Source organism: Pantherophis guttatus, chromosome 4 (assembly GCF_059756535.1).
Source record: "Pantherophis guttatus breed Tessera chromosome 4, ASM5975653v1, whole genome shotgun sequence".
Taxonomy (NCBI): Eukaryota; Metazoa; Chordata; class Lepidosauria; order Squamata; family Colubridae; genus Pantherophis; species Pantherophis guttatus.
In genome coordinates this window covers 59,283,797-59,305,340 of record NC_142066.1, presented here as the reverse complement: position 1 = coordinate 59,305,340, position 21,544 = coordinate 59,283,797, and the positions used below count along the sequence as shown (strand labels likewise).

General features: G+C 35.1%; 1 protein-coding gene across 8 annotated transcripts in view; it reads right to left on the bottom strand.

The window, feature by feature from the left end:
• Positions 1 to 2,773: 2,773 nt before the first annotated feature.
• The window catches only part of LOC117664805 (charged multivesicular body protein 3), a 32,773-nt gene continuing 14,002 nt past the window's right edge, over positions 2,774 to 21,544 (bottom strand). For 5 of the 8 annotated variants that reach the window (XM_034416135.3, XM_034416133.3, XM_034416134.3 and 2 more), the window contains exons 4-5: positions 21,220 to 21,335; positions 17,846 to 19,857 (exon numbers count right to left, since the gene is read on the bottom strand). In XM_034416135.3, coding sequence (XP_034272026.1) covers positions 18,324 to 19,857; positions 21,220 to 21,335 — 1,650 coding nt within the window. In that variant the 3' untranslated portion in view covers positions 17,846 to 18,323. Of the gene's footprint in view, positions 3,157 to 5,573; positions 5,689 to 6,007; positions 6,130 to 8,555; positions 8,736 to 9,589; positions 9,651 to 10,507; positions 10,961 to 17,845; positions 19,858 to 21,219; positions 21,336 to 21,544 lie in introns of those variants that run through there. The other 3 variants (XM_034416137.3, XM_034416138.3, XM_034416139.3) reach the window with 3 other exon arrangements.

Below are 21,544 nucleotides of genomic sequence, written 5' to 3'. Positions count from 1 at the left end.
CTCTCCTAGGGGAAATTGTTTTTAAGAATAGAAGAAGATTAGAATAGAACTGGAAGGGACCTTGGAAGTCTTCTAGTCCAGCCCCCTGCTCAAGCAGAAGAACTTATACCAGTGATGGTGAACCTATGGCATGTGTGCCAGATATGGCATGCAAAGCCATCTCTACGGGTGCATCAGCCATCACCCGTTGCTCTTTTGGGTTCCAGCACACGCATGCGCACTGGACAGCTGGCGCGCTGGTGCGCATGTGTGCCAGAAACCAGAAGACCAAGTGACTGGCGTGCATGCACATGCTGGAAACCGGAAGCTCAGCCTCCCGGTGCGCACATGCTCTTCCAGTTTCCAGTGCTTCCACATGTGCATGCCAGGGAGCTGCTCTTCTGGTTTCCAGCGCTCCCCCAGCCGAAAAGGTTTGCTAACACTGACCTATACTATTTCAGATGAGTGACTGTCCAGTCTCTCCTTAAAAACCTCCCACAACTTCTAGTGGCCAGCTGGTTAATTGTCCTCACTGTTAGGAAGTTACTCCTTAATTCTAGGTTGCTTCTCTCTTTGATGAGTTCCCATCCGTGCTCCTCCTCCTACCTTCGGGTGCTTTGGACAATAATTTGACACTCCCCCCCTCTTCTTTGGGGCAGCCTCTCAAATACTGGAAAACTATCATGTTGCCCTAATTCTTCTTTAGAAAAGAATGGCATCTAATTTTGGTAGATGCCCAAAAGTGGAGAAATGTGGACCAAAAATGCATAGAAATATCAGTACAGGTAGTTTTCAACTTGTAACTGTTTAGTGTCCGTTCGAAGCTACAATAGCACTGAATTCGATTTACGTTCCTTTTTTCACACTGATGACCGTTGCAGCATCCCTATGCTTGACTTCCAGCAAGGAAGGTAGTCCTTGGTCTACAACCACAATTGAGCCCAAAATTTCTGTTGCTAAGTGAAACATTTGTTAAATGAGTTTTGTCCCATTTTATGACATTCCTTGCCATGTTTGTCAAGTGAATCACTGCAGTTGTTAAATCAGTAACAAGATTGTTAAGTGAATCTAGCTTCCCCTTTTGCTTTGCTGGTCAGACAAAATAAAACAAAAACACACCACATTCTGTGCATAAGAGGATCACGTGACCCCAGAACACTGCAACCGTCTTAAGTACATGCCAGTTGCCAAGCCTCTGAGTTTTGATCATCTGACTATGGTCATAAGGGTGAAAAATGGTCATAACTCAGTTTTTACTGTTTTAACTTCAAAGTGTCACTAAATGAATGGTTGTAAGTCGAGAACTAATAATTAACACAGATAGTCCTCAACTTATGACAATGAACTCCCAACATTTGTCACTAAGTGAGACATTTTTAAAGTGAGTTTTGCCCCATTTCATGACCTTTCCGGCCATGGTCGTTAAGCGAATCCGGCTTCTCCATTGACTTGGCTTGTCAGAAAGTCACAAAACTGATTGCATGACCCAGGGACATTGTGACCATCGTAAATGTGAATCGGTGGCCAAGGGTCTGAATTTTGATCTTGTGACCCAGGGAAATGCTGTGGAAAATGGTCTTAAGTCACTTTTTTTGTGCTGTTGTAACTTTGAACAGTCACTAAATGAACTGTTGTAAGTCAAGGACTACATTACTCAATGCCGGCGGGGTTTTCTTTCTTTTCGTTCTCCATTTTCTGCCAAGTCTTTCCAAATTCTTCCAGAAGACAGTGGCATAATCTTATGAGTCTTCCCTCAGACAAGTTTTGTAGCAATGAATAAATTGTTTTCTTTCCTCGCAGCTATCTGGATCTCATTTTTATTTATTCTTGCACAATCCTGGCTCGAGTTGGAATCCCAAATTGTTCTTTTGACAATATCCTTCCTGGAATCATTTAATACACTGCCAGAAATGTGCCTCTCGCTCACCAGCAACATTATTATCCCACTGGTACCCTCCTGTACATCAAAGGCCATTTTTAAAAGTGATCTGTAGTTTTTAGATATAAAACAGGCCCTTCCCTACTGAGTAAATTCATATAATATGCACAATTAAATCTAAAAGGAACATGGCAAAGGCAACTCAGTTAACAAATTCTTTCCCATTGACCTATTCCAAGTTTTGGTTACTAATAGAAACTGGGAACATGATGTTGCCACTTTTGCAAAATGGCTGCCTCTGCCATTTAAGTTAAATGGTGCCTCTGCTAGTTTTTGTATAATAAATGATGAATAATCTGAAACTTTATGAAGGGATTGATATGCTGGAGTCTGAGGACTCCTGCTATGCAAGACACTCCCAGGAGTCACCCATTTTTGCTTAGTAGTAAATCTGGTGAATAACCAGGAAAGCCACCACTTTTATTTCTAGGAAAGCTTAAGGATCCACAGGTGTGTTTGGAAATACAAATAATTTAAGTCTGAATCTTGCACAGTACTAGCCTACATTTAAAAATTAGAACCAAAACACTGATTCCATTGTAATGGCCTGATATAAAATGTTAATTGGGCCAAGAACTTTGGCAGATGCAAAGAAAAGTATCAACGGGCATATTGGCGCTCCTAAGTACCATGCTGGGGACTGTAAGTTTAGGCAGTTTCTTCTTTTTAGTTCTTTTTATAAAGGTGATTTTTCCCTTGAAATGCAACCTTTGCACTGTTTATTTGTAATGAACTACTACCACTTTTATTACTCTCAGCTGATATTGTAATAAAGCATTAAAAGCTGTTTAAAATCCAGTTAGTGCTTTAAAAATCTATATAATGCTACTGTGATATGTGCAATCCAAAAATGTATTTGATGAAATCATACATATTTTATTTTGTTTGACAATATACTAGATTCTCTTTATTATGCCAGAGATGTTTTGACCTGACATACATTGATGTGGCAAAAAGGGTTAAAAAAAATATTTCTGAACATAAGCGCACAAAAAATAGAATATATACAGGAAAAACTTCTGTAGGAAGATTTACATTGTAAAGGCATGACAGATTTGCCTATGGCGAGATGAATCGAGCTGTGCAACTGCTTTCATTTTAGCTACGAAGTGTAGCTAATCTTGACTGCATAGCTTCAATATCTTCCTCTTCATCGTCTACAACAGCTGCTGTGGCCCCTTCAGGCTCCTGCTCTGGGAGGGCATCTGTAACCTTACTAGGCGCTTTGCCCAAGGCTCCTGCAGAAATAAATCAAAGCAAACAGCTGAGCAACAAAAAGAAACATTGAAATATACAAGAATAATCTTAAAACCAGTTTGGTCTAAAGGTTAAGTCACCAGGCTACAAATCAGGAGACAGTGATTTCTAGTCCTGCCTTTAGACATGGAAAACTGACTGGATGTATTTGGGGCAGTTATTCACTTTCAGTCCAACCCACCTCACAAGATTGTTGTGGGAAAAGGAGGAAGAAGTATGAGAGGTATGTCCACTACTTAAAAACAATAAAGGTGGGATAAAAAAATCTGAAAAAACCCTTTCCAGTATAGTTCTTGTTTAATATTGTTCAATTAAGCGTTGCTCTCCACTGCAAAAGATATATTTGGGAGCTATAAGCAACCCAAAGAAAGTAGGGGTCTTAGATGTCCAGGCAAAACAACCTAAGGACTTTAGGAGCTATAATAGCTAAAATTAAGCATGCAACGCTTGTAAAAATCTGACTGAAGTTAATATAAACCTCACAACCAACAAACTGTCAGAACTATCTGTTTTATTGGAAGCTGTCATTCCCCACCCCCACCCCCCTTAATATAATTTGTTTTAAGTACAACTCAGTTCATAAATTTTTATCTTTAGAACTATAGCCTGCCATTATCAACAACTTAAAGCTTTGGAAGTTGAGAATAAATTTCAAATAAATTAATTCATTATATGTGGATAGAATTCAGTGGAAAAAGCTTGCTGCCCAATGCACTTTGTTTAAAAGGAACCAATGATGATGATGAATTCATTCTAAAAACCCTGCCTATGAGTCTTCAAAATTAAAATTTAAAGGTATCTTGGGATGAATCCAACTATCCAAATAACTAAATGGTGTAAAGATGGCCTGAGTATTTGAGCAAAGAAGCTTGAAAAAATTTAGTAAAAAAAACATGTCCATGGGTTCCCTAAATAGGCCCCTTATATCCCAACAAACTGGAAAGAATAATATTGTGAACCAGTTTATCAAGACAAAGAACATTATGAAGCCAGAAAAGAACATCTGAAAACCAGGACAAATAGAAGAGAATATATGGATGTAGCTCAGGGTAAACTGTGAAGTCAATGGTCCTCTCTGAGCTCAGTTGTTTTCTTGCCTGATTGTTGTTCTGATAGTTGATTGCAATCATCCCGATGAGTAGGTATTAACATCAGGATTAATAGTAGACTAACAGTCATACAATAAACAATAGCCTAATCAAAGAACTACGAAGAAGAAAACAGCACTCCTACCAACGCAAACAAAACAAGCCATCGCATATACAGAGAGCAAACCCCATTCCTTTCTACCACTGAAGATGTTATGTTGTTGAGTAATGAAACGTCTACAAGAAAACAACCACAACCAGGACCGAGCTAGACCATGACTGAAAGCTAATAAGAAACAAAGAATTTTCACAAGGAAAATGCTTCATTGGCAAGAAAAATCTAGAAAAATAACTTTGTTTGCTTAAAAATATTTAGCAACATTAAAAGCATATATTCATGCAGCTCAGCTATCAAGATGAAGTGAACATTATTTTCTATGTATTTTGCTTGTATAAATTATATTAACTTTTATGATTATGTTATAAAATACTTCTCCTCGTAACACATTGTTTAAAGAAGCTTTTAGATCAGTGTTTCTTAACCATGACTATCTTAAGATATGCAAATTTCAGTTCCCAAAATTTTCCAACCAACACAGGAGTCCTTAAAAGAGGACTTGAGAAACACTAGGGAAAGTATAATTCTTATTGAAATGACTCAATTAATGTAAGCAGTTGTTTTTGCCTATTATTATTTGTTATATGGCTTTAATAAAAATGTCTTGTTTGGAATATATTTTCCTACCCCTTGTTTTTTTACTACTAAATATACTACAGCCTATCAAAAAGGGTACAAAATGTCTGTAGGGGATAAATTCATATTAGAACATAATATTAGGTTGAAATGAAGTTGGAACTGGATATGTACTTTAAAGGAATGCAGTCTGTTTCTAACTTTAAAATCTCAATGTTATGAAATTTTGACAATCTCACCAACTCTGTTAGAGAAAACACAGCATGATAATTGATAATTGGAGACAGTGAACAATGTTGATCAACTTTTTCCCTCACAAATCAGTTTCTGATATCCATAAAATCACGACTGTAAGAAATATAATAAATTAATCTAATAAAATATGCTTGTAGAATGTAAATGCTGAGAGAATGATTAAAATCAATACAAGCAGAGAATGTTTTAAATCATATATGTACACTAGTATTTAGCTTAAATTTAGAATTTGGTTCAGCTAACAAAAAATGAAATTTTAAATTAATCAAAGTATTGGCATGACAAAGAAAAAAGAACTATGTATCCATTAATAAAATGTGATTCATAGTAAAGCTGTATGGACATTTATGCCCCCACTCACCAGCAGTAATTTCAAACAAAATTTTGTCAATCTCTAGCTCTGCTTCCTCTTCCATTTCTTCTTGATCTTCCATACTTTCAAAAGTGTCCTCTAGCATTTCTTCTATGATACCTGCCTAAAGAATATGCAGAAATTAGATCATAATGTTATTTATATGTACACAATAATAAGAAACCAATCCTCCCAATCACACCTTTAAAAGATCTAACTATACCAAACTAACTTCTCCAATTCAATGGACTGGAATGTATGGCAAGCATTTGCTCTGAGCTGATCTTAAATCTACAAAGGAAAAGGGCAGGTGAGACCATGAAATCAGGAGACACAAATAGAGAATCCATATTCTAAATCTATTTGCATCTCTCATATAGTTTGTTACATTTTAAATGTGTAAATGATATATCCATTATATTTTAATAAACTTTTAATCTCACCTTCATCATTTCTTTGGACAGCTCTCTCATTGTAGACTGAATTTCAGGGATTTTTACTAGGTTTTGCATAGCTTTCATGACCTCTGTGCTCTTTTGCAGGGAACCAGCTACTCTCAGGACAGCTGCCAAGAGAAAGCATGGTAGGTTTTAAATCAAACTGAGATCAATGGAAGAGCATCTTTGGCATCAAGATTGTCATGGCCACCCACATAAAGCTTCCTATTTAATTCAGAGGGGAGTGAGGATACTCAAGATTACAAAATAGTAATATTTTCCCTCATAGCTTAACTTTATGAAGATCCATAAGAATGAATATGTCTCCAAAATTCCAACCTTTTTCCAATTGTTCTATAATACTTTAAATTGTACAATCAAGGAAAAACAATATTCCATAAATACAATAATGCCAAATAACTATAAAGTGCTAAATGTGGTTTATTTTGCCCTTTCAGTAATGTTTCAACAACTAAGATAGTTAATAAATGAGCAATGTTAACATTATTTATTGTATCAGTAGATGGATTGTTAAGCAAGAAGTAGAATTTGTAATTTCCAGAAATACTACATCCTAGTTTACAACCTAGAATTACCTTTTTTGACAGAAAATACTATATTTCAGACCTCAATTGAATTTATTTTTTGACACCAACTTGCCTGAGGATGTTAATTGGGTTGCTTCTGAACCCACCCACCCCCCACCCACCCCCAACCTGTGGAGTGTATTAAAGTTTCTGGTACACATTTCAACTAAGGACACTGTAAGAAACAATGCAAGTGGAAGAAAATTATGAGTCCTTGGTGTTCTCTGAGCTTGGTTGTTTTTATGCAGATGTTTCATTAACCAAACTAACTGACAGGAAATCTCACTCCTTGTTAGCATTGATGATGTTACCTACCGGTAATTTTGGTAACAAAATGTCTGCATAAAAATAACCAAACTCAGAGAGCACCAAGGATTAATTTCAATTCTGAGCTACAAATATTCTCCTTTATCGGAGGAAAATCATCTCATAATAGAATTTCAGTACAAGTTCATTTTGAGCCTACTTTGTGGAGATAGAAAATCTTTCTTTTTTTCCTTTAGCGCCACATTCTCTCTTTGGAGTCTTCTAGGTTGTGGTCAAACTAGAAATGATACCAAAGCCTTGATAGCTCACAAATAACCAAATTCACATTATTAAGACTTTCTTAATTGGACAGCAATAATCTACAGGTAGCCTTTGACTTATCACCAAAATTATACTAGAATTTCAGTTGTTGAGCAAAACGGCAGTCAGTGGTCATTACATAATTATTTCATTCAATGTCTGCAATCTCACTTCTCTCAGTTGTGGTTGCTAAGTGTCTGGATAGGTAATTCAGCAGATGGAGCAAAAGAGATGCCTATCAAAGGAGAGTAGACAGTTCCCCTCTTATAGGGTTAGGGAGTGGGCCTTTTCAGTGATAATCATCTCCCAAAACTAGAATATGCTCATTAATTATATGTTTGGTTCCATCCTTACTGTCTTTTTAGTGCTAAGGACACTTTCATTCTCCCATCTGTTTCAATAGTATGTTCACCCTGTTGTTACTTTTAACTTAATGGCTTGGTTTACATTTTGTTTATTTACTGATATTTATCTTGCTGATTTTATTTTGCATTTTCCAACTGTGGTATAAAATGTATGTGTTAAATTTTTAACTTATTCTCTTGAATTGTAAAGCTGATTTTTAATTTTTTTAAATGGGAAATTTTTAATGGGAAGTGATATAGGTGTATTAAATTAAAAAAACATGCTGCATTATGAACTAGAAGTTCTGTCTTTCTGATTGGTACTAGTCCAATTTACTTCACTTTCCAGATTCTATATTATGACAAAACGTACATCCCAATTTAGTAGAAAACAAACCTCTTCTGAATTCCAGTATGACAAACTAACATTAAAACTTTTGGAAAAACATCTTTTAAAAAGAGAACATGGATAACTTGCAAAAGGAAAAAATAGTCAACTTCCATTTGAATAATTTTTAAAATACTATTCAACTTCCTTCCTGCCCAACCAAAAGAAAAATCAGTGCTTTGAATTAGTTCGTAGAGTTTAACAAATTTTATGTTTTCACATTGTAATCCACAATCTTTATTCTTTGCTGCTTAATTAAGGTCAAAGGCTCCTTTCAGAAGCATTATTATGATTATATAGACAAAGAGCTAATACGCAGATCACACCACTGCATTCCAGCATAGATAACTTAAAATTGATTAGTACCTCTAAATGTGTGTGTCCCTTTTCAAAAATCCAGTTAATAATGTGAAACCTGGATAACTCAAGTGGGATCTCAATATTTATTTATTAAATCTATATGCTGCCCCTCTCTCCAATAAGGCAATTCTGATGCAGGACGGCACATGTATACATAGTTTAGAAGGACTATTTTTTATTCAAAACACTATTATTGGTTTTGTGAGTTGGTATATTAACCTTATTACATTTTAATTAATAATTTAATTAATAATTCTATTAATATCTATATGCAAGGGCCTGGATATTGACCCCAAAAATAACCTTACCTAGTTGGTTCTTCATCCCCATCAGGACTGAATTCATGTGGGCCCTGGAAGCATAGAGTTTACTCACAGCCTTGCGTGAACGGATCATTTCCTTGGCCAGAACAATACACACGTCTTTTTGCCCCTTTTTTGCAGCATCTTTAATTGATCTTTTTACCTTTTCTTCTTCTCTCTGAATATCTGAATTTAAGAAAAATATAAGTAGAGTTTAAAAGGGTTTATTTCAGGATTTTAAAGAGGAATATTTCCTGACATCACATTAACATGGGAAAAAAAAAGTGATATTTTCTTGCCACCAAGCTGTACTCCAGCAACAAGATTTACCATTAATACTGAACATCCTTTCTTATATTCTTTCATCAAAAATGCTCTTTAATCTTTCTAAAAATATGAAGTGGAATTTAGTAGCAATGTTTTCTGGCTTGTTAAGAGATATATTCTATCTTTTTCCTGGAGTTCAAGATAGCTTACATAGGGATTTCTCTTTATCTTATCCTCTTAATAATGACTCAGTTAAGTCTCTTAAGCTTAAATAGAATGACTTTATATGACTAAAGTAGGCTTGAAACTGGGTCTCTCAAGTCCTAGTCCAATCTTAACTACCATTTTTCATGGCCTCTTAGATCCAATTGTGACGTCTAATCTGAATTTTTCAAAAAATATTTTCCAAGCATATATTGACATATATATTTTAGCTTATTTTGGAAGAACTTAATGGCCCCAATATGTAAGTCTTGAAGAATTTAACAAGGGGCATGGTCAGAGCTATTTAGGAATTTAAGTGGATTACCTGAGTGCACATTGTACTTAGTTCCAGTTGCCCTTTAATTAGGGAAGTATACAAAAAGGCAGCTATGTGAAATGATCTAGCTACTCTAGGATAAAACATATGGAAGCTGAAATCACAACAGATAACCTAAAATTAATTACTTATGGCAGAAATGTGAGCAACAATTTTATACTGCTAACCAAATTAGAAAAAAATTATTAACATGTTACCACTTTCATTCAGACAAAAGCGTGGGAATACAAACCTCTAATTTGTCTATCAATCACCCTCATTTCTTTCCGTATTTTCAGTGACCACTCATTGACCTGAAGATATAAATATTAGATATAAATTTAAGAGATTGAGCTCAAAATTAATGAAATTTTGTTATTCAGGGAACTTTTTCCACTCAGGGTAACCTTATCCAAACCTGGTCCTTCCCCATGTTTTCATTACAATCATTTGAGGAATAAGGGGAATTATAGGCTAAATGTCTGGAGAACGATATATATCTTTATAGAAAGCAGTGAGGCTACTATGATGAAATCCAACAAGACACTCTGAGGGACCAATTTTTGGCTCTGAGGTCACAAACACTGAAAGGCTGTTCTTTGAGGCATAATCACATAAATAACAATGCCACCTTATAATGGAGTTCCCTCATAGTGTAGCTTACACATTTGCATTTGTTTATCAAATCAAAAGGATTATTCTTTAGACCAGAGGTTCGACAACTATGGCCCTTTTATGACTTGTGGACTTCAATTCCCAGAATTCCTGAGCTAACACAGCTGGCTCAGGAATTCTGGGAGTTGAAGTCCACAAGTCATAAAAGGGCCATAGTCGCCCACCCCTGCTTTAGACATATCTTCCAAGTATATATGTGAGTAGAATAATCACTTGGGGCTTGACTTTACAAAATTTGATGCCAAGTCAGAATTCGTTGGATCCCATGAATCTCTCAATACACCAAAAATAACCATAATAAAGCATTTTGTGTTTTGCACCAGCCTAGCCAATTGCTTGGTTTGCACATAATCAGTGGTCCGGTGGTCCCTTACCAAACACAGGATATTGAAGCGTATCGTAGGTTACTGACCCGAGGAAGCAGACGGAAACAGGGAAGTTTATTTTTTTTTTCCCCCAGTAAACAATGCAAGCAATCCTGGTGGTTTCAAATTACCTTTCAATAAACGTACAAGAGCTACGCTGTGTGGGAGGATGTACCTGGGCAGTCGCCCCTTCCTGTCCAACTTCACTAAGGCTCACACGGGGAAATGTGGGGAAATGACTCCGCTGCTCTTACTAGAGAAGTGGATTAAAAACAGGCGACGGGTTTGCCCGGCAGCGGCAGTCACAACTAGGCACATTCCTTCGCCAGGTCCGGCTGCCTGCCCTTCAGACCTTCCCGCTGTTCATCCTCCACTTTCGGCCCATCCAGTCCCACCTTTGGTCCCCTGAACTTCTCTCCCACCACCATTACCAGTTCTTTGGGCGGCTTTTCTGGCGTCTTCCCAAACAAGCCCATCTCCAACAGTTCTAACTCGGTTTTTTTTCCGGCTTCCGGTCCCGGCAGCTCTTTCTACGGGACAAACAGGAAGTGGAGTAAACTATAGAGAGAGAAAAAGGGTAGAGCGATAGTCCCCGAGAGCGAGGCTTCGCTCTTCCAATACAAACGGAAGATTCCAGGGAGGGAGGCGTCCTTTAATGTTAGCAACAGCAGGGGTTCCCCCTTCCCTCCCCCCCCTTTTTTTTTCACCTGGGAGAAAAGCGGAAGTAAGAAAAATGTTTTTTTTTTTAATAAATAATTTTTATTGTAGTTTTTGTTTTTCAAAACTCTAATACATAGTCAGACAGTAGTCATTTTTATATACTTTGGATTAACAGTTCATATAAACTCTACATAATATACATATATATTATAGAGCGATAGATATCAACTTCCTTAGGAATATTACCTATTTTTGTTTCTGCTGTCTATCCACCTATAGTACCATTTTTCCCAAACGTAAGACAAATGTTTTATTGAGGGGAAAAAACCTGTTTGTGTTAAGTCTTCCAAATTGTGTAGGCGGTTCAGAATGTTGTAGTCAACAAGATGAGTTAATATAGCAATTTAGTGTTGGGAAGGGCTCTCCTGGCAGGATTTTCAGTCCCTATGAAATGCCAATCACAACAATCGATAGAGTTAGAACTGTTTTTATTCTTTAAGTAATTTTATTAAAGATAATTACAGTAGTAGAAACTAATACAAACTAAAAGAAAGAAAAAATAGGAAAGACATAAAGAATAAAAAGAAAAGAAAAAAATATAAAGAAGTGACTTATAGACTTCATCTCAAGTATAAACAATTTTAGTGATTTTTCACTTCCTTTTAAATTATAACAATTGATCTCGTCTTCCTGTATTCCATCTCTTCTCTATAAATAAATTTATAAAGCATCATTAGTTCAATCTTAGTTTAACTATCAGATAAACCAATCTTATATTCATTTCTTTTACTTCTAGGAATCTTAATGTTTAATGTTTTGAAATAATGTCATTTCTTTTTTGCATTCTCATAAGATTCTTCAATGCTTTAATAATTCTTTGTTGTAAACCCAGTATATAAAAATTATATGGGTTATTATCTTGGTTTATTGTCTGTATACCCCTTTTAATTATTAATATATCAGGCAGTTTCTTTATTATGTCCAGTGTAACTGTTTTTTTCATTTTTGTATCCTGTCATTGTTAAATCTACTTTCTAGTCAGTGTTTCTTATTCCTCTTCCATAACATCATTTAGACAATCTCAGGGCCAGGGGTGAAATCTAAAATTAGTTGCTACCGGTTCTGTGGGCGTGGCTTGGTGGAGGTGTGTGTAATGTGACTCGGTGGGCGTGGCCAACTTTTTTTTTTTACTTTTAAAAGCATTTTTTCTACAACCTTAAGAAGTTGCAGGAAAAAATCCTTTTAGAAGCCTCTGACGATCAGGCAAGTCAGTGGGATTGCCAGAGGCTTTTATAGGCATTTTTTTTTACAGCCTCTTCAGCTGAAGAGGTTGCAGAAAAAAATGCTTTGAAAAGCCTCTGACTGTCCCAGCTGAGCCGCGTGATCATCAGAGCTTTTTTTTTTACTTTTAAAAGCATTTTTTCAGCCAAAGAGGTTGTAGAAAAAATGCTTTTGAAAGTAAAAAAAAACAGCCTCTGATGACTGTGCGGCTCAGCTGGGGGGGGGGGGGGGGCGCAGAGATTTTTGCTACCAGTTCTCCGAACCACCCGCCACCATCGCTACCGGATCAAGCGATCCGGTCTGAACCGGGAGAATTTCACCCCTGGACAGTCTATCTATAAAGGCAATATCACTGTTGACATCATTGATGTCAATTTCTGACTTTTTTCTAAAGTATCCTTCAATATTATCAATGTTAGTATATTTTGTGCCATTTATGTAGTTGTTAATCAAGATTGTGTGTTTTGCTTTAACCAAAATCTTTACTTTCCTCTAGGGTCTAGTTTTTAAAACCTTATTTATTAATTCAAAACCACAGCATTTTCCATCAGAAAGGATTCTTGATACTTGTAAAAACTTCTTAGTTTGACACTTTCTAAAATCAAAATTTTAATCAACCTTTTGCTTTTTATTTTTTTTCCAAGTACTTAAGCTTGTAATTTTAATTTTTTTTTCATTAAGAATTGAAAGCAAACTCACCTGATGTTTTCAGACTTCTTTATTCCAAAGGTTCCTTAATAGCTGAAAAGTAGTAATAAGCAATTTTTGAATGTTACTAGAAAAAGAAGTATGTGACCATAGTGTCCTTTAAAGGGTGTTGATCAGAGTTTGAGGAAGATGACTATTCCCTCATCTCTCAGTGCTGAAAACCTTCCAGAGACTTCTGTTTTGCAAGGAGCAGCTATCTGGAGCATTTGCAGCAGATCTCTGTTGCTCTCCTTTATCTAGAAAGCCAGTTGACTCACTGGTTCTTCATTCTTCATTGCAGTCATCAGGTCTACCTTTTGCAGAGCCTTCTTCAGTTCCATTTCTTCCTCTGGAAATCTGTATTTTTATTAATTTTTTATCACCCAGAAGCTGTATGGAACAGGGCAGAACTGTCTGGATCATCAAATTCCCATTCAATCAAATCAATCACACTCAGCTATACAGTATCAGAAGACATTGATCTAAAACATCCCAGAATGTCTTGTAGAATAGTTAAATACAGTGGTGAATTTGTCTTCAGATGACACAGTAAATCATATAGATCTTGGTTAAAATTCATACCATGAAAGTGCAGCTTTTCGAATTCGACTGGAAGCATCGCGGCAAGACAGTTGGGGAATTAGTGGGCTCTGATGAGCTCCATGAAAACCCAGACTGACGAACCACTGTCGAGGGGTCTTCGGACCAGAACCGTCCTGTAGGGACGGGGAAGAAGGAGAGGCACCTTGGAAGACCAAGAGGAACAGGCAAGTTTCTCGAAGGTCAGAGGAAACTCTCTATGACTCGGCGGCCATTGCAGCTGTCACAAAGCTGGGGCAACCAGACTAAGCATTGAGCAGGAGTGATGAATGGAACGGAGTTTTTTGAAGCTGGGTGAGTGACAGCCAACCCATGGTTGAAACAACAAAAAGGAAAAAAAAAAGAACTTTAAGACCCTAGCAATAAAACAGCAGCTAATGAGTACGGGGGGAAGAAAAAAAGATTTTGAAGTGTAATCTTAAAGGGACAAAAACCCGATGGAAAACGACTTTTGAACAAAATTATTTGGAAATAATTTGGAAAATTTTAAATAACTAGAGAAATTGTCCCAAGATAGGTTAAAGGATTGGAAAGAAATAAATAGATCCCTTTTTTCCCCCTTTCTTTTTCAAAGTTCAAGAAAAACAAAAGAGAATGGACAATAAACCCTATAACAGAAGTGTTGTATAAATAAAAGAAAAAAAGGGAAAAAAAGAAGTGAGAAGAGCTGTTTAAATTCAGATTGGACTATAAAACTGATTTGATATTTTTAAAGCTAAAAAGAAAAAGAGAAGCTAAGTAAGATTGTTAATGTAGATTGAAACAAAATGTATATTTGTTGGACAATCGGAAATTGTGGATTGCAGAGAGACACCTTCAGGAGTAAAAAGGAATATTGCAATTTAGTCTTTGTTTTGGAAAATTGTGAACTTTACAGATAACAGCCATGAGAACTTTTGGGGAGGATTTCTTTGTCTGCAAGCGGCTTGACTTTGGGGGAAAAAAAGGAATACAACGGAACTTTTAAAATCGGAATAATATTAACTCAAAAAGAATAATATGGTGCAGGAAATTAGAGAAATGATTAAATCGATGTACTTGTCATGGAAAATGGAAATAAGAGAAATAACTACAATGTTACATGGAGGATTAAAATCTGAGGACACAAAAGCTGAGATGGAGCATACGCAAACGGACAAGGAAATGAAGATGGAGAAGCAAGACATAGAGGCTGAAAATAAAGAAGATAAAGACAATGTGATTAAATATGAAGAAATAACTGAACATGTGGATAGTAATAATAAAAAGGAGATTTTTAGAGATTACATTGGGATTAACAATGAAAAAAATAAAGAGGATGGAAAGAGACAAATAAGGAAGGGAGGATGGAACAGAAAGAATATAAAGAATTTAAATGATTACACTGGGATTTACAGTGAAAAGATAAAAAAGAGAAAAAGGGTGGAAAATAACAAGAAATATAGGGCAAAATAGAAGAGTTCAGGACTTTGAAATACAAAATGATAATACTGAGATAAATAGTGGGATAAACAATGGTGAAACAAAAAAAGAGAAAAAAAGGGGGAACAATGGGAAATATAGGGCAAAACAGGAAAGATCAGGATTTTAAGGCACAAAAGGAAAAAAGGGGAAAGAAAAAGGTAATAAAAATGAAAAGGGAAAAAAGGAGAGGAATATGTATATGACTAGAATTGAAATATGAATTGTAGTAAGAAATAATGTTAAATCATATGGTGAAAATGAATTGAAAAATAATTGGAATAATAATTGAAATGTTTTTAATGGTTTATAGTGGTGTATGTACAAATGATTAAGTGATGATTTGGAATAATACAGGGGGAAAGTTATATGATTAGAGGATAAGAGTTAGAATATTTTTAAATTCAACTAAAGTTTTTTCTTCTGGTTCATATATAAATGAAAAAGATATCTATATAATCAATTGATTTATATTAAAATGTTGGATTGTATTAGTTAAGGAAATGTATGTTATAAAATAAGTGGGTTTATTATTAATATAAGAAATAATTGTAACACCACATAATTAATTTGATGATGGATATAAAAATTAGATGATAATGGGAAGGGGTTTAATATAGAATAGAAGGAAAAATGGAATTTGGTCAAAATTAGAGATGAAAATGAAGGGTAATATTGGTACAAAATAAATGAAAATAAATGTTATGGCAAAAAAGGATGTATAGAAATTTTAATTTTAGTTGAAAGGACTAAAAATTGTTTAAATTTGTTAACCAGCTGAATACTCTGTTCAGCAAAAGTACATTGTATGTTTGTGTGTGTATTTGTATAAAAAAAAAAAAACTTTACAAAAAAAGAAAAGAAAGTGCAGCTTTTCAACTTAGCTTGTTCTTCAACCGCATCCAGTATTTCAGTTCTCTTTGATTTCCAACATTTTATATTCAAAACAACAGAACACTTTCTTCTAGCTGTTGGACCTTGCAGGCTGAAGTTTGGGGATAATAGACTGAATTTGTACTAACTGGAAGATTTAGCAAGAGTTTAGCAGCTTTAAATCACTGCAAACTGACAATAGCAAGAATATTCATGTCATTTTTTCCTGGTTCTTTCTGATATTTTGTTTCTTTGTTGTCCTGCATAACTTCAGGGTAGTTCGTTTTTCTACTGGAGGAAAATCTTGTATTACTCTGCCTCTGTTTCTCTACTTTCCTTTTATTGCCTATTATTTCACAAGACTCAAAAGAAAAGGTGACTTGTTGGTTTTGCAGATTCTGCTCATAGCAACAACTAACAATCAGATACATTAAGAACATGGATTTTGAGGCAAGACACTAGCACTTTGTCTTCTCTTTTTCATTATGAAAGAGAGACCTTTGTTCTACCATATCCAGGATAGCTTAGAACTTGATCACCACGAAATGACATTTTTTCACTCTCCTTTAACTGTTCCCGGTCAATGGAAATAAAGGGGTTGAAGAATGGAAATCGTGGTAGGATGAAAGTTCTTTTCATCAAAAACAAAATTAACAATGCATCATTAGGCAAGTGAATAGAGCAACCAGATATTTTTTCAGGAATCTGCATTACAAACTATCCTCCAATCCTTGAGTAAACAAAAAAAATATGCTGGCATAAATTATGCAATCCCCTTTGTCAATTCTTACTCTGCCATAATAAAAAGCTACTGTTCTTATGGATTTGAGGGTTTTGTTTTGTTATTTGTCAATGAGGGAAACAAGTACAATTTTCACTGCAGGATAGGTTGGGTAACAGTTGGATAATTTAAGGAATGGTGGGTTTAAGTACCTGCAAGTGACTGAATTTACAGGTAGCTACTAACTAAGCAGGGAGATATGAAGTGAAGCAGGAGCTGTCTTGATGTTTGTATTAGTAGCCCCTGCTCTGCACCTGTGATTTGTCAGGCAATTCTGAACACACATTTAACATTCTTCCAAATGAAAACTAAACCTCCTTTCAAAATAGTTTGATAGATCATTAAGATTGCTATAGGGAAGAACCAAATTTGGTAGAGGTTTTTAGAGATTTGAGGCTGCCTGGGTCCAACAGTTTTGAAGGCCACAAATATCTGTGCAGCTTTACTTTGTATACCTGTAGCTTAGCCTACCAAGCCATCCTATTGTGATTTATTCAGGAATGTTGATCAAAGATTATAATAAAATATCAATTTATTCAACAAACCATGCTTAAGCCATTTATACCTTCAAATGGTCTGTGAACTCAGTACTTCTTTTCATGATAAAAGCCTCTTATACCTAATATCTATACTTTAAATGTACACCACTTTCAAAGACATGTTTTGTTGATTTTCAGCTATAATGGAGAAGGAAAAGAATACAACCTATCAGCTCTTAAGAATAAAATACAAACATACAGAAGTCAGCATAGACATAAAGCTTTTATCTGGCCAATAACATGTCAAATTTGATGCTGGGTGACAATGCTGGGGAAGAAAATGCTAGAAATGAAACATTAGAAATAGGTGAATTCTGAATAACAATTTGTATCAATTATGGCAAGAGATTTGCTCATCTGACTTCCCATTTTTCAGGAGTCAACTTTAGATAAAACATTTAAATAAAAACGGTGGAATAAATTTTATTTGATATACATGAGATGAACATGACTGTTTAAAGAATAATAAGAGACAGATTGGAAATGTCTAGGAGACCGAAGGTTTGTGTGGGAAGTAGAATTTGATTTTTTTTTTTTTTGCAGAAAGACTAGCATATAAAGATAGTGATTTAACACAAAAATGTTAAAATGATTAATACTGCAAATTATTGCTCTTTCAAAATAATTTATTTTCATGAATTTGTTTTTAAATGTATACTCACAAATAATACATTATTCAACAGAGGTATGCTGAAAAAAAACTCCAAAAGAAACATATAAATAAAACAATTATTTTTTGTTGAAATTTCTGTGTTCACCCAAATCTTATTATGTTAAACATTTGCAGAAGTATACTTTTGTTGACAAACATCTGGTTTTTGTGCTTGAAATGAATGCAAACAAAAAATATTAATTTAAATGTTCAAATGTTGTAAAGGAAAGCTATAACTGTACTAACACATATTCATTATTTCAACATACAAGGCAACCAAATGATTCTGTTATCAACATTAGCATCATGTTTATTTTACTTCACTGCACTAACATTTAAACTAAATTTCAAACCACACCGTTTGTTTGTGACTAACATTTAAATGGCAAGCAGTAATACATAAGAAGTTACAAAGGAACATTATTAGTATACAGTTAAGACAGGCTGTGATTTGATAATAGCTGATGTTGTACATATGGCTTCTTTTTCTTGTAAGATACCCATCTACAGACAGGGCAGCAATGTCGCCCCCCTACTAGCCACATCACAATGCAATTCTGGTGAAAGACATGGCCACATGGTAAGCCCATTAACAGACACCCATGTGTGAAATTCTCTAGACATACAACACATTCGGTAGAGTGCAACATGCCAACCGGCCAACCTGACCAGTCAGGCTCCAAATTATCTCTAGTACTGTATGATTCATACGATTTGGCTTTGGCACATGAACAGGTCTCAGCATTGCAAAAAATTTCTCCTTCACAAGGATTTAGAAGGGTTCTTCTCTCATCCTCAAATAGCTCATCATTATTTGGAACATCTTTACATTCACTATCTGAGTCATTTTCACTTTGGGAGAGTTCCATCATTTCGTCTTCTGAGTGTCCATCAAAACATTTAAATCGCCATATAGGTAAGTTTTTGATATAATCAGTTGGTATCAGAGGATGAAGCCACAAATCAGGGAAAGCTAAGCGATCAAGAAAGAGATCGGGGTCTTCATCCCAATCAGATTCAAAGGGGAAATGCTGAAAAGAAGTGATTGGATGGAATAGATAACTGGTGTACCAGTCCCAAAGACTTGACAGCCACTCTAAGTTATTGGCATTTATTTCATCACTGTTATTATGTCGTCTTTTTTTCTCAAAATAATCAATTAATAAACCATGTCCCAGATATGTGCTGAGGAACAAGGCAGGGTGTGATGAGTAGAACATCCAGTCAGCTCTTACCCATGAAGCGAGAGTTGTTGTGTTAGAGAAACGGAACAGTTTTAAACTATATTCGTAGAAACTATCTAAATAAGGTAATTGCAAAAACCCCAGAACTGGTAACCAAGAAATTATTAAAAGAGAATTATAAGTGCCTAGAGTGCTTATAAGAATAACAAAGCGCTTTATAGTAGCACCTTGAGTGATAAATAAGTCCATCCATGCCATCAAATTAACTAAGACTAAACTTAAAACAAATAAATCATTAACTTCAGGTTGCAAAGATCGCAAGAAGGCGTCCATAGCATGAAGGGATATAAATTCACCAGTGTTATTTCCATACCTGTAAATACCTTCAGGAGTTCTAAGAATATAAGATGGTGTCTTATAGATGCCCATTTCTGCCATGTGACTTTTGTTGTCCCAGTTTTCTACATTCACAAAAATAAACTCAACTCTGCCAGTAAATTTCACACTTAATGCAGAAAAGAAAGCTGGAGGTTGGTCTAATTTAGCAAACAAATATATTTTCACTCTATACTGGTAACTTTTATTCCATTCTTCTTTCAAGTGTTCTGATTTGAATATTGTTTTGATTCGAGAAGCAGCATGGGCTGTTATCCATTTGAAAATATGTTCCGTTTCAATTTTACGTCCACTATATTCTTTAAGCATTACTTTCCCTTTGGATGTACTTGTTTGTGGAACTGACATAATTAACGTAGACCTTACCCAACCTCTTCTTCTGCAATATCTACAAAGAAAACATTCCGTTAAATTAAATAGTAGTTTAAAAATACTTCTTAAAATGGTAGATTAATCTGTATTAATCTGGAGATTTAACATTTCTAATATATGCAGGCCCCCATTAATAGTCATTTCAACAGAACTGGAAAAAATGGGAAGGAGTAGAACTATTGTCCATGACAACTTGGCAAATGCCTATTTTCAAAAACAGAATTACCTTATTAGAGCTGTTTTAAAAAGTGAAATATATCGTAAGTATAGAGACATGGCAACAAGGATTCAGAACAAGGCATTACGGATGTATCAGGGAGTTGACAAAGACAACAGGAGGAGGAGAAGAGAACAGAGAAGAGAAAAGGAAATGAAAGGTGCACAGCAAAAATAGGGAAACTGGAAGAAATGGTTACAGTGAAGTATAGCAAAGTGACTACAGTAGTGGAGAAAGGGAAGGCAGCAGCAGGCATCAAAACCAAGATATCTGAATTAAAAAGGATATTTTGGTAGGTATTTCCTGAAAAGAAACTGAAGATGAATATAATCAACCAACCCCAAACATACTCAGCTATAGAAGGGTATGAATAGAGACACTGAAGAAATGATGTGAGTCATAACTGGGATGAGAGCAACATTTTGGAAGAGCAGAGAAAATACATTATGGGGCCTGAATTGGGTGCAAAACTTGTATATTCAAAGTTTTTCAAGGGAAAACGAATAGGAGAAAGTGGATTAACTGATAAAAGAAGGTTGAATGAGGGAACAGTGATCCATGAGCTATGAAGTAATTTTATTTTCTTTTAAGAGTTGATTAATGCTGAACTAAATTAGTGGCATGCTGACAGATAAACACTGCTTTTTTTACAATTCAGAATTGCAATTGATAATATCCCCATATCTGAAAAATAACTCTTCCCCTCTAGTATTCCAAAATTAGTAACTCTGCATGTTTCCATCCAAAGCATAAAGAAATAGCAAGGATCTCTTCATCCTTTCTTGCTATTTTGGATTTCTTCCACCATCTCTTAGAAGATCGTATTTTTAATCCTGGCACATCTTCATGTCTGGAATAATGATGTAATGCACAGATAAAGGACAATATGCCAAATAATACTTATTGTATTTTACTTTGGAAAAAATCAGAATCCTTGTTGAAAGCCATGTTACATTGTCAATATTTTGAAGCAGAGAATAGTTTCAAAGATAAATGGTAGTTTGCTTGATTCATAATAAAAATTAATACTGCAACCTAGAAAAATTTAATTTCCAAAATTTGATACTGGTAAAGTGTAAACTATGCCTATTACTTATCATCAAACAATCTCTTCCCCATTAATTTTTCTTCTAGTTGGCAACAATATTTCAGAGAACATACCTGGGGTCACTGGAACAATTAAAAGTGCCTGTACGTATACCAAACCTTGACACTTTCTTCACCATTTTCTCCCAGTGGACTTTTCCCATTAAAGGGCTCCTGTCATTTGCTATGACCTATATTAAAAAAAAAGAAAAAAAGAAAATTTATATATATAACTGGTCAAAGATTGTACATATTTTGTAATAGTCTATTTTAAAAAAGCATTTTTGTCTATTTAGTTCCACCTTTCAACTAAACTGTTTACCAAATATAAAGTTTGTTAATCAGAAATCTGAATTATATCAGTGTTTTCCATTGCATACACATATAGATAATATATAAT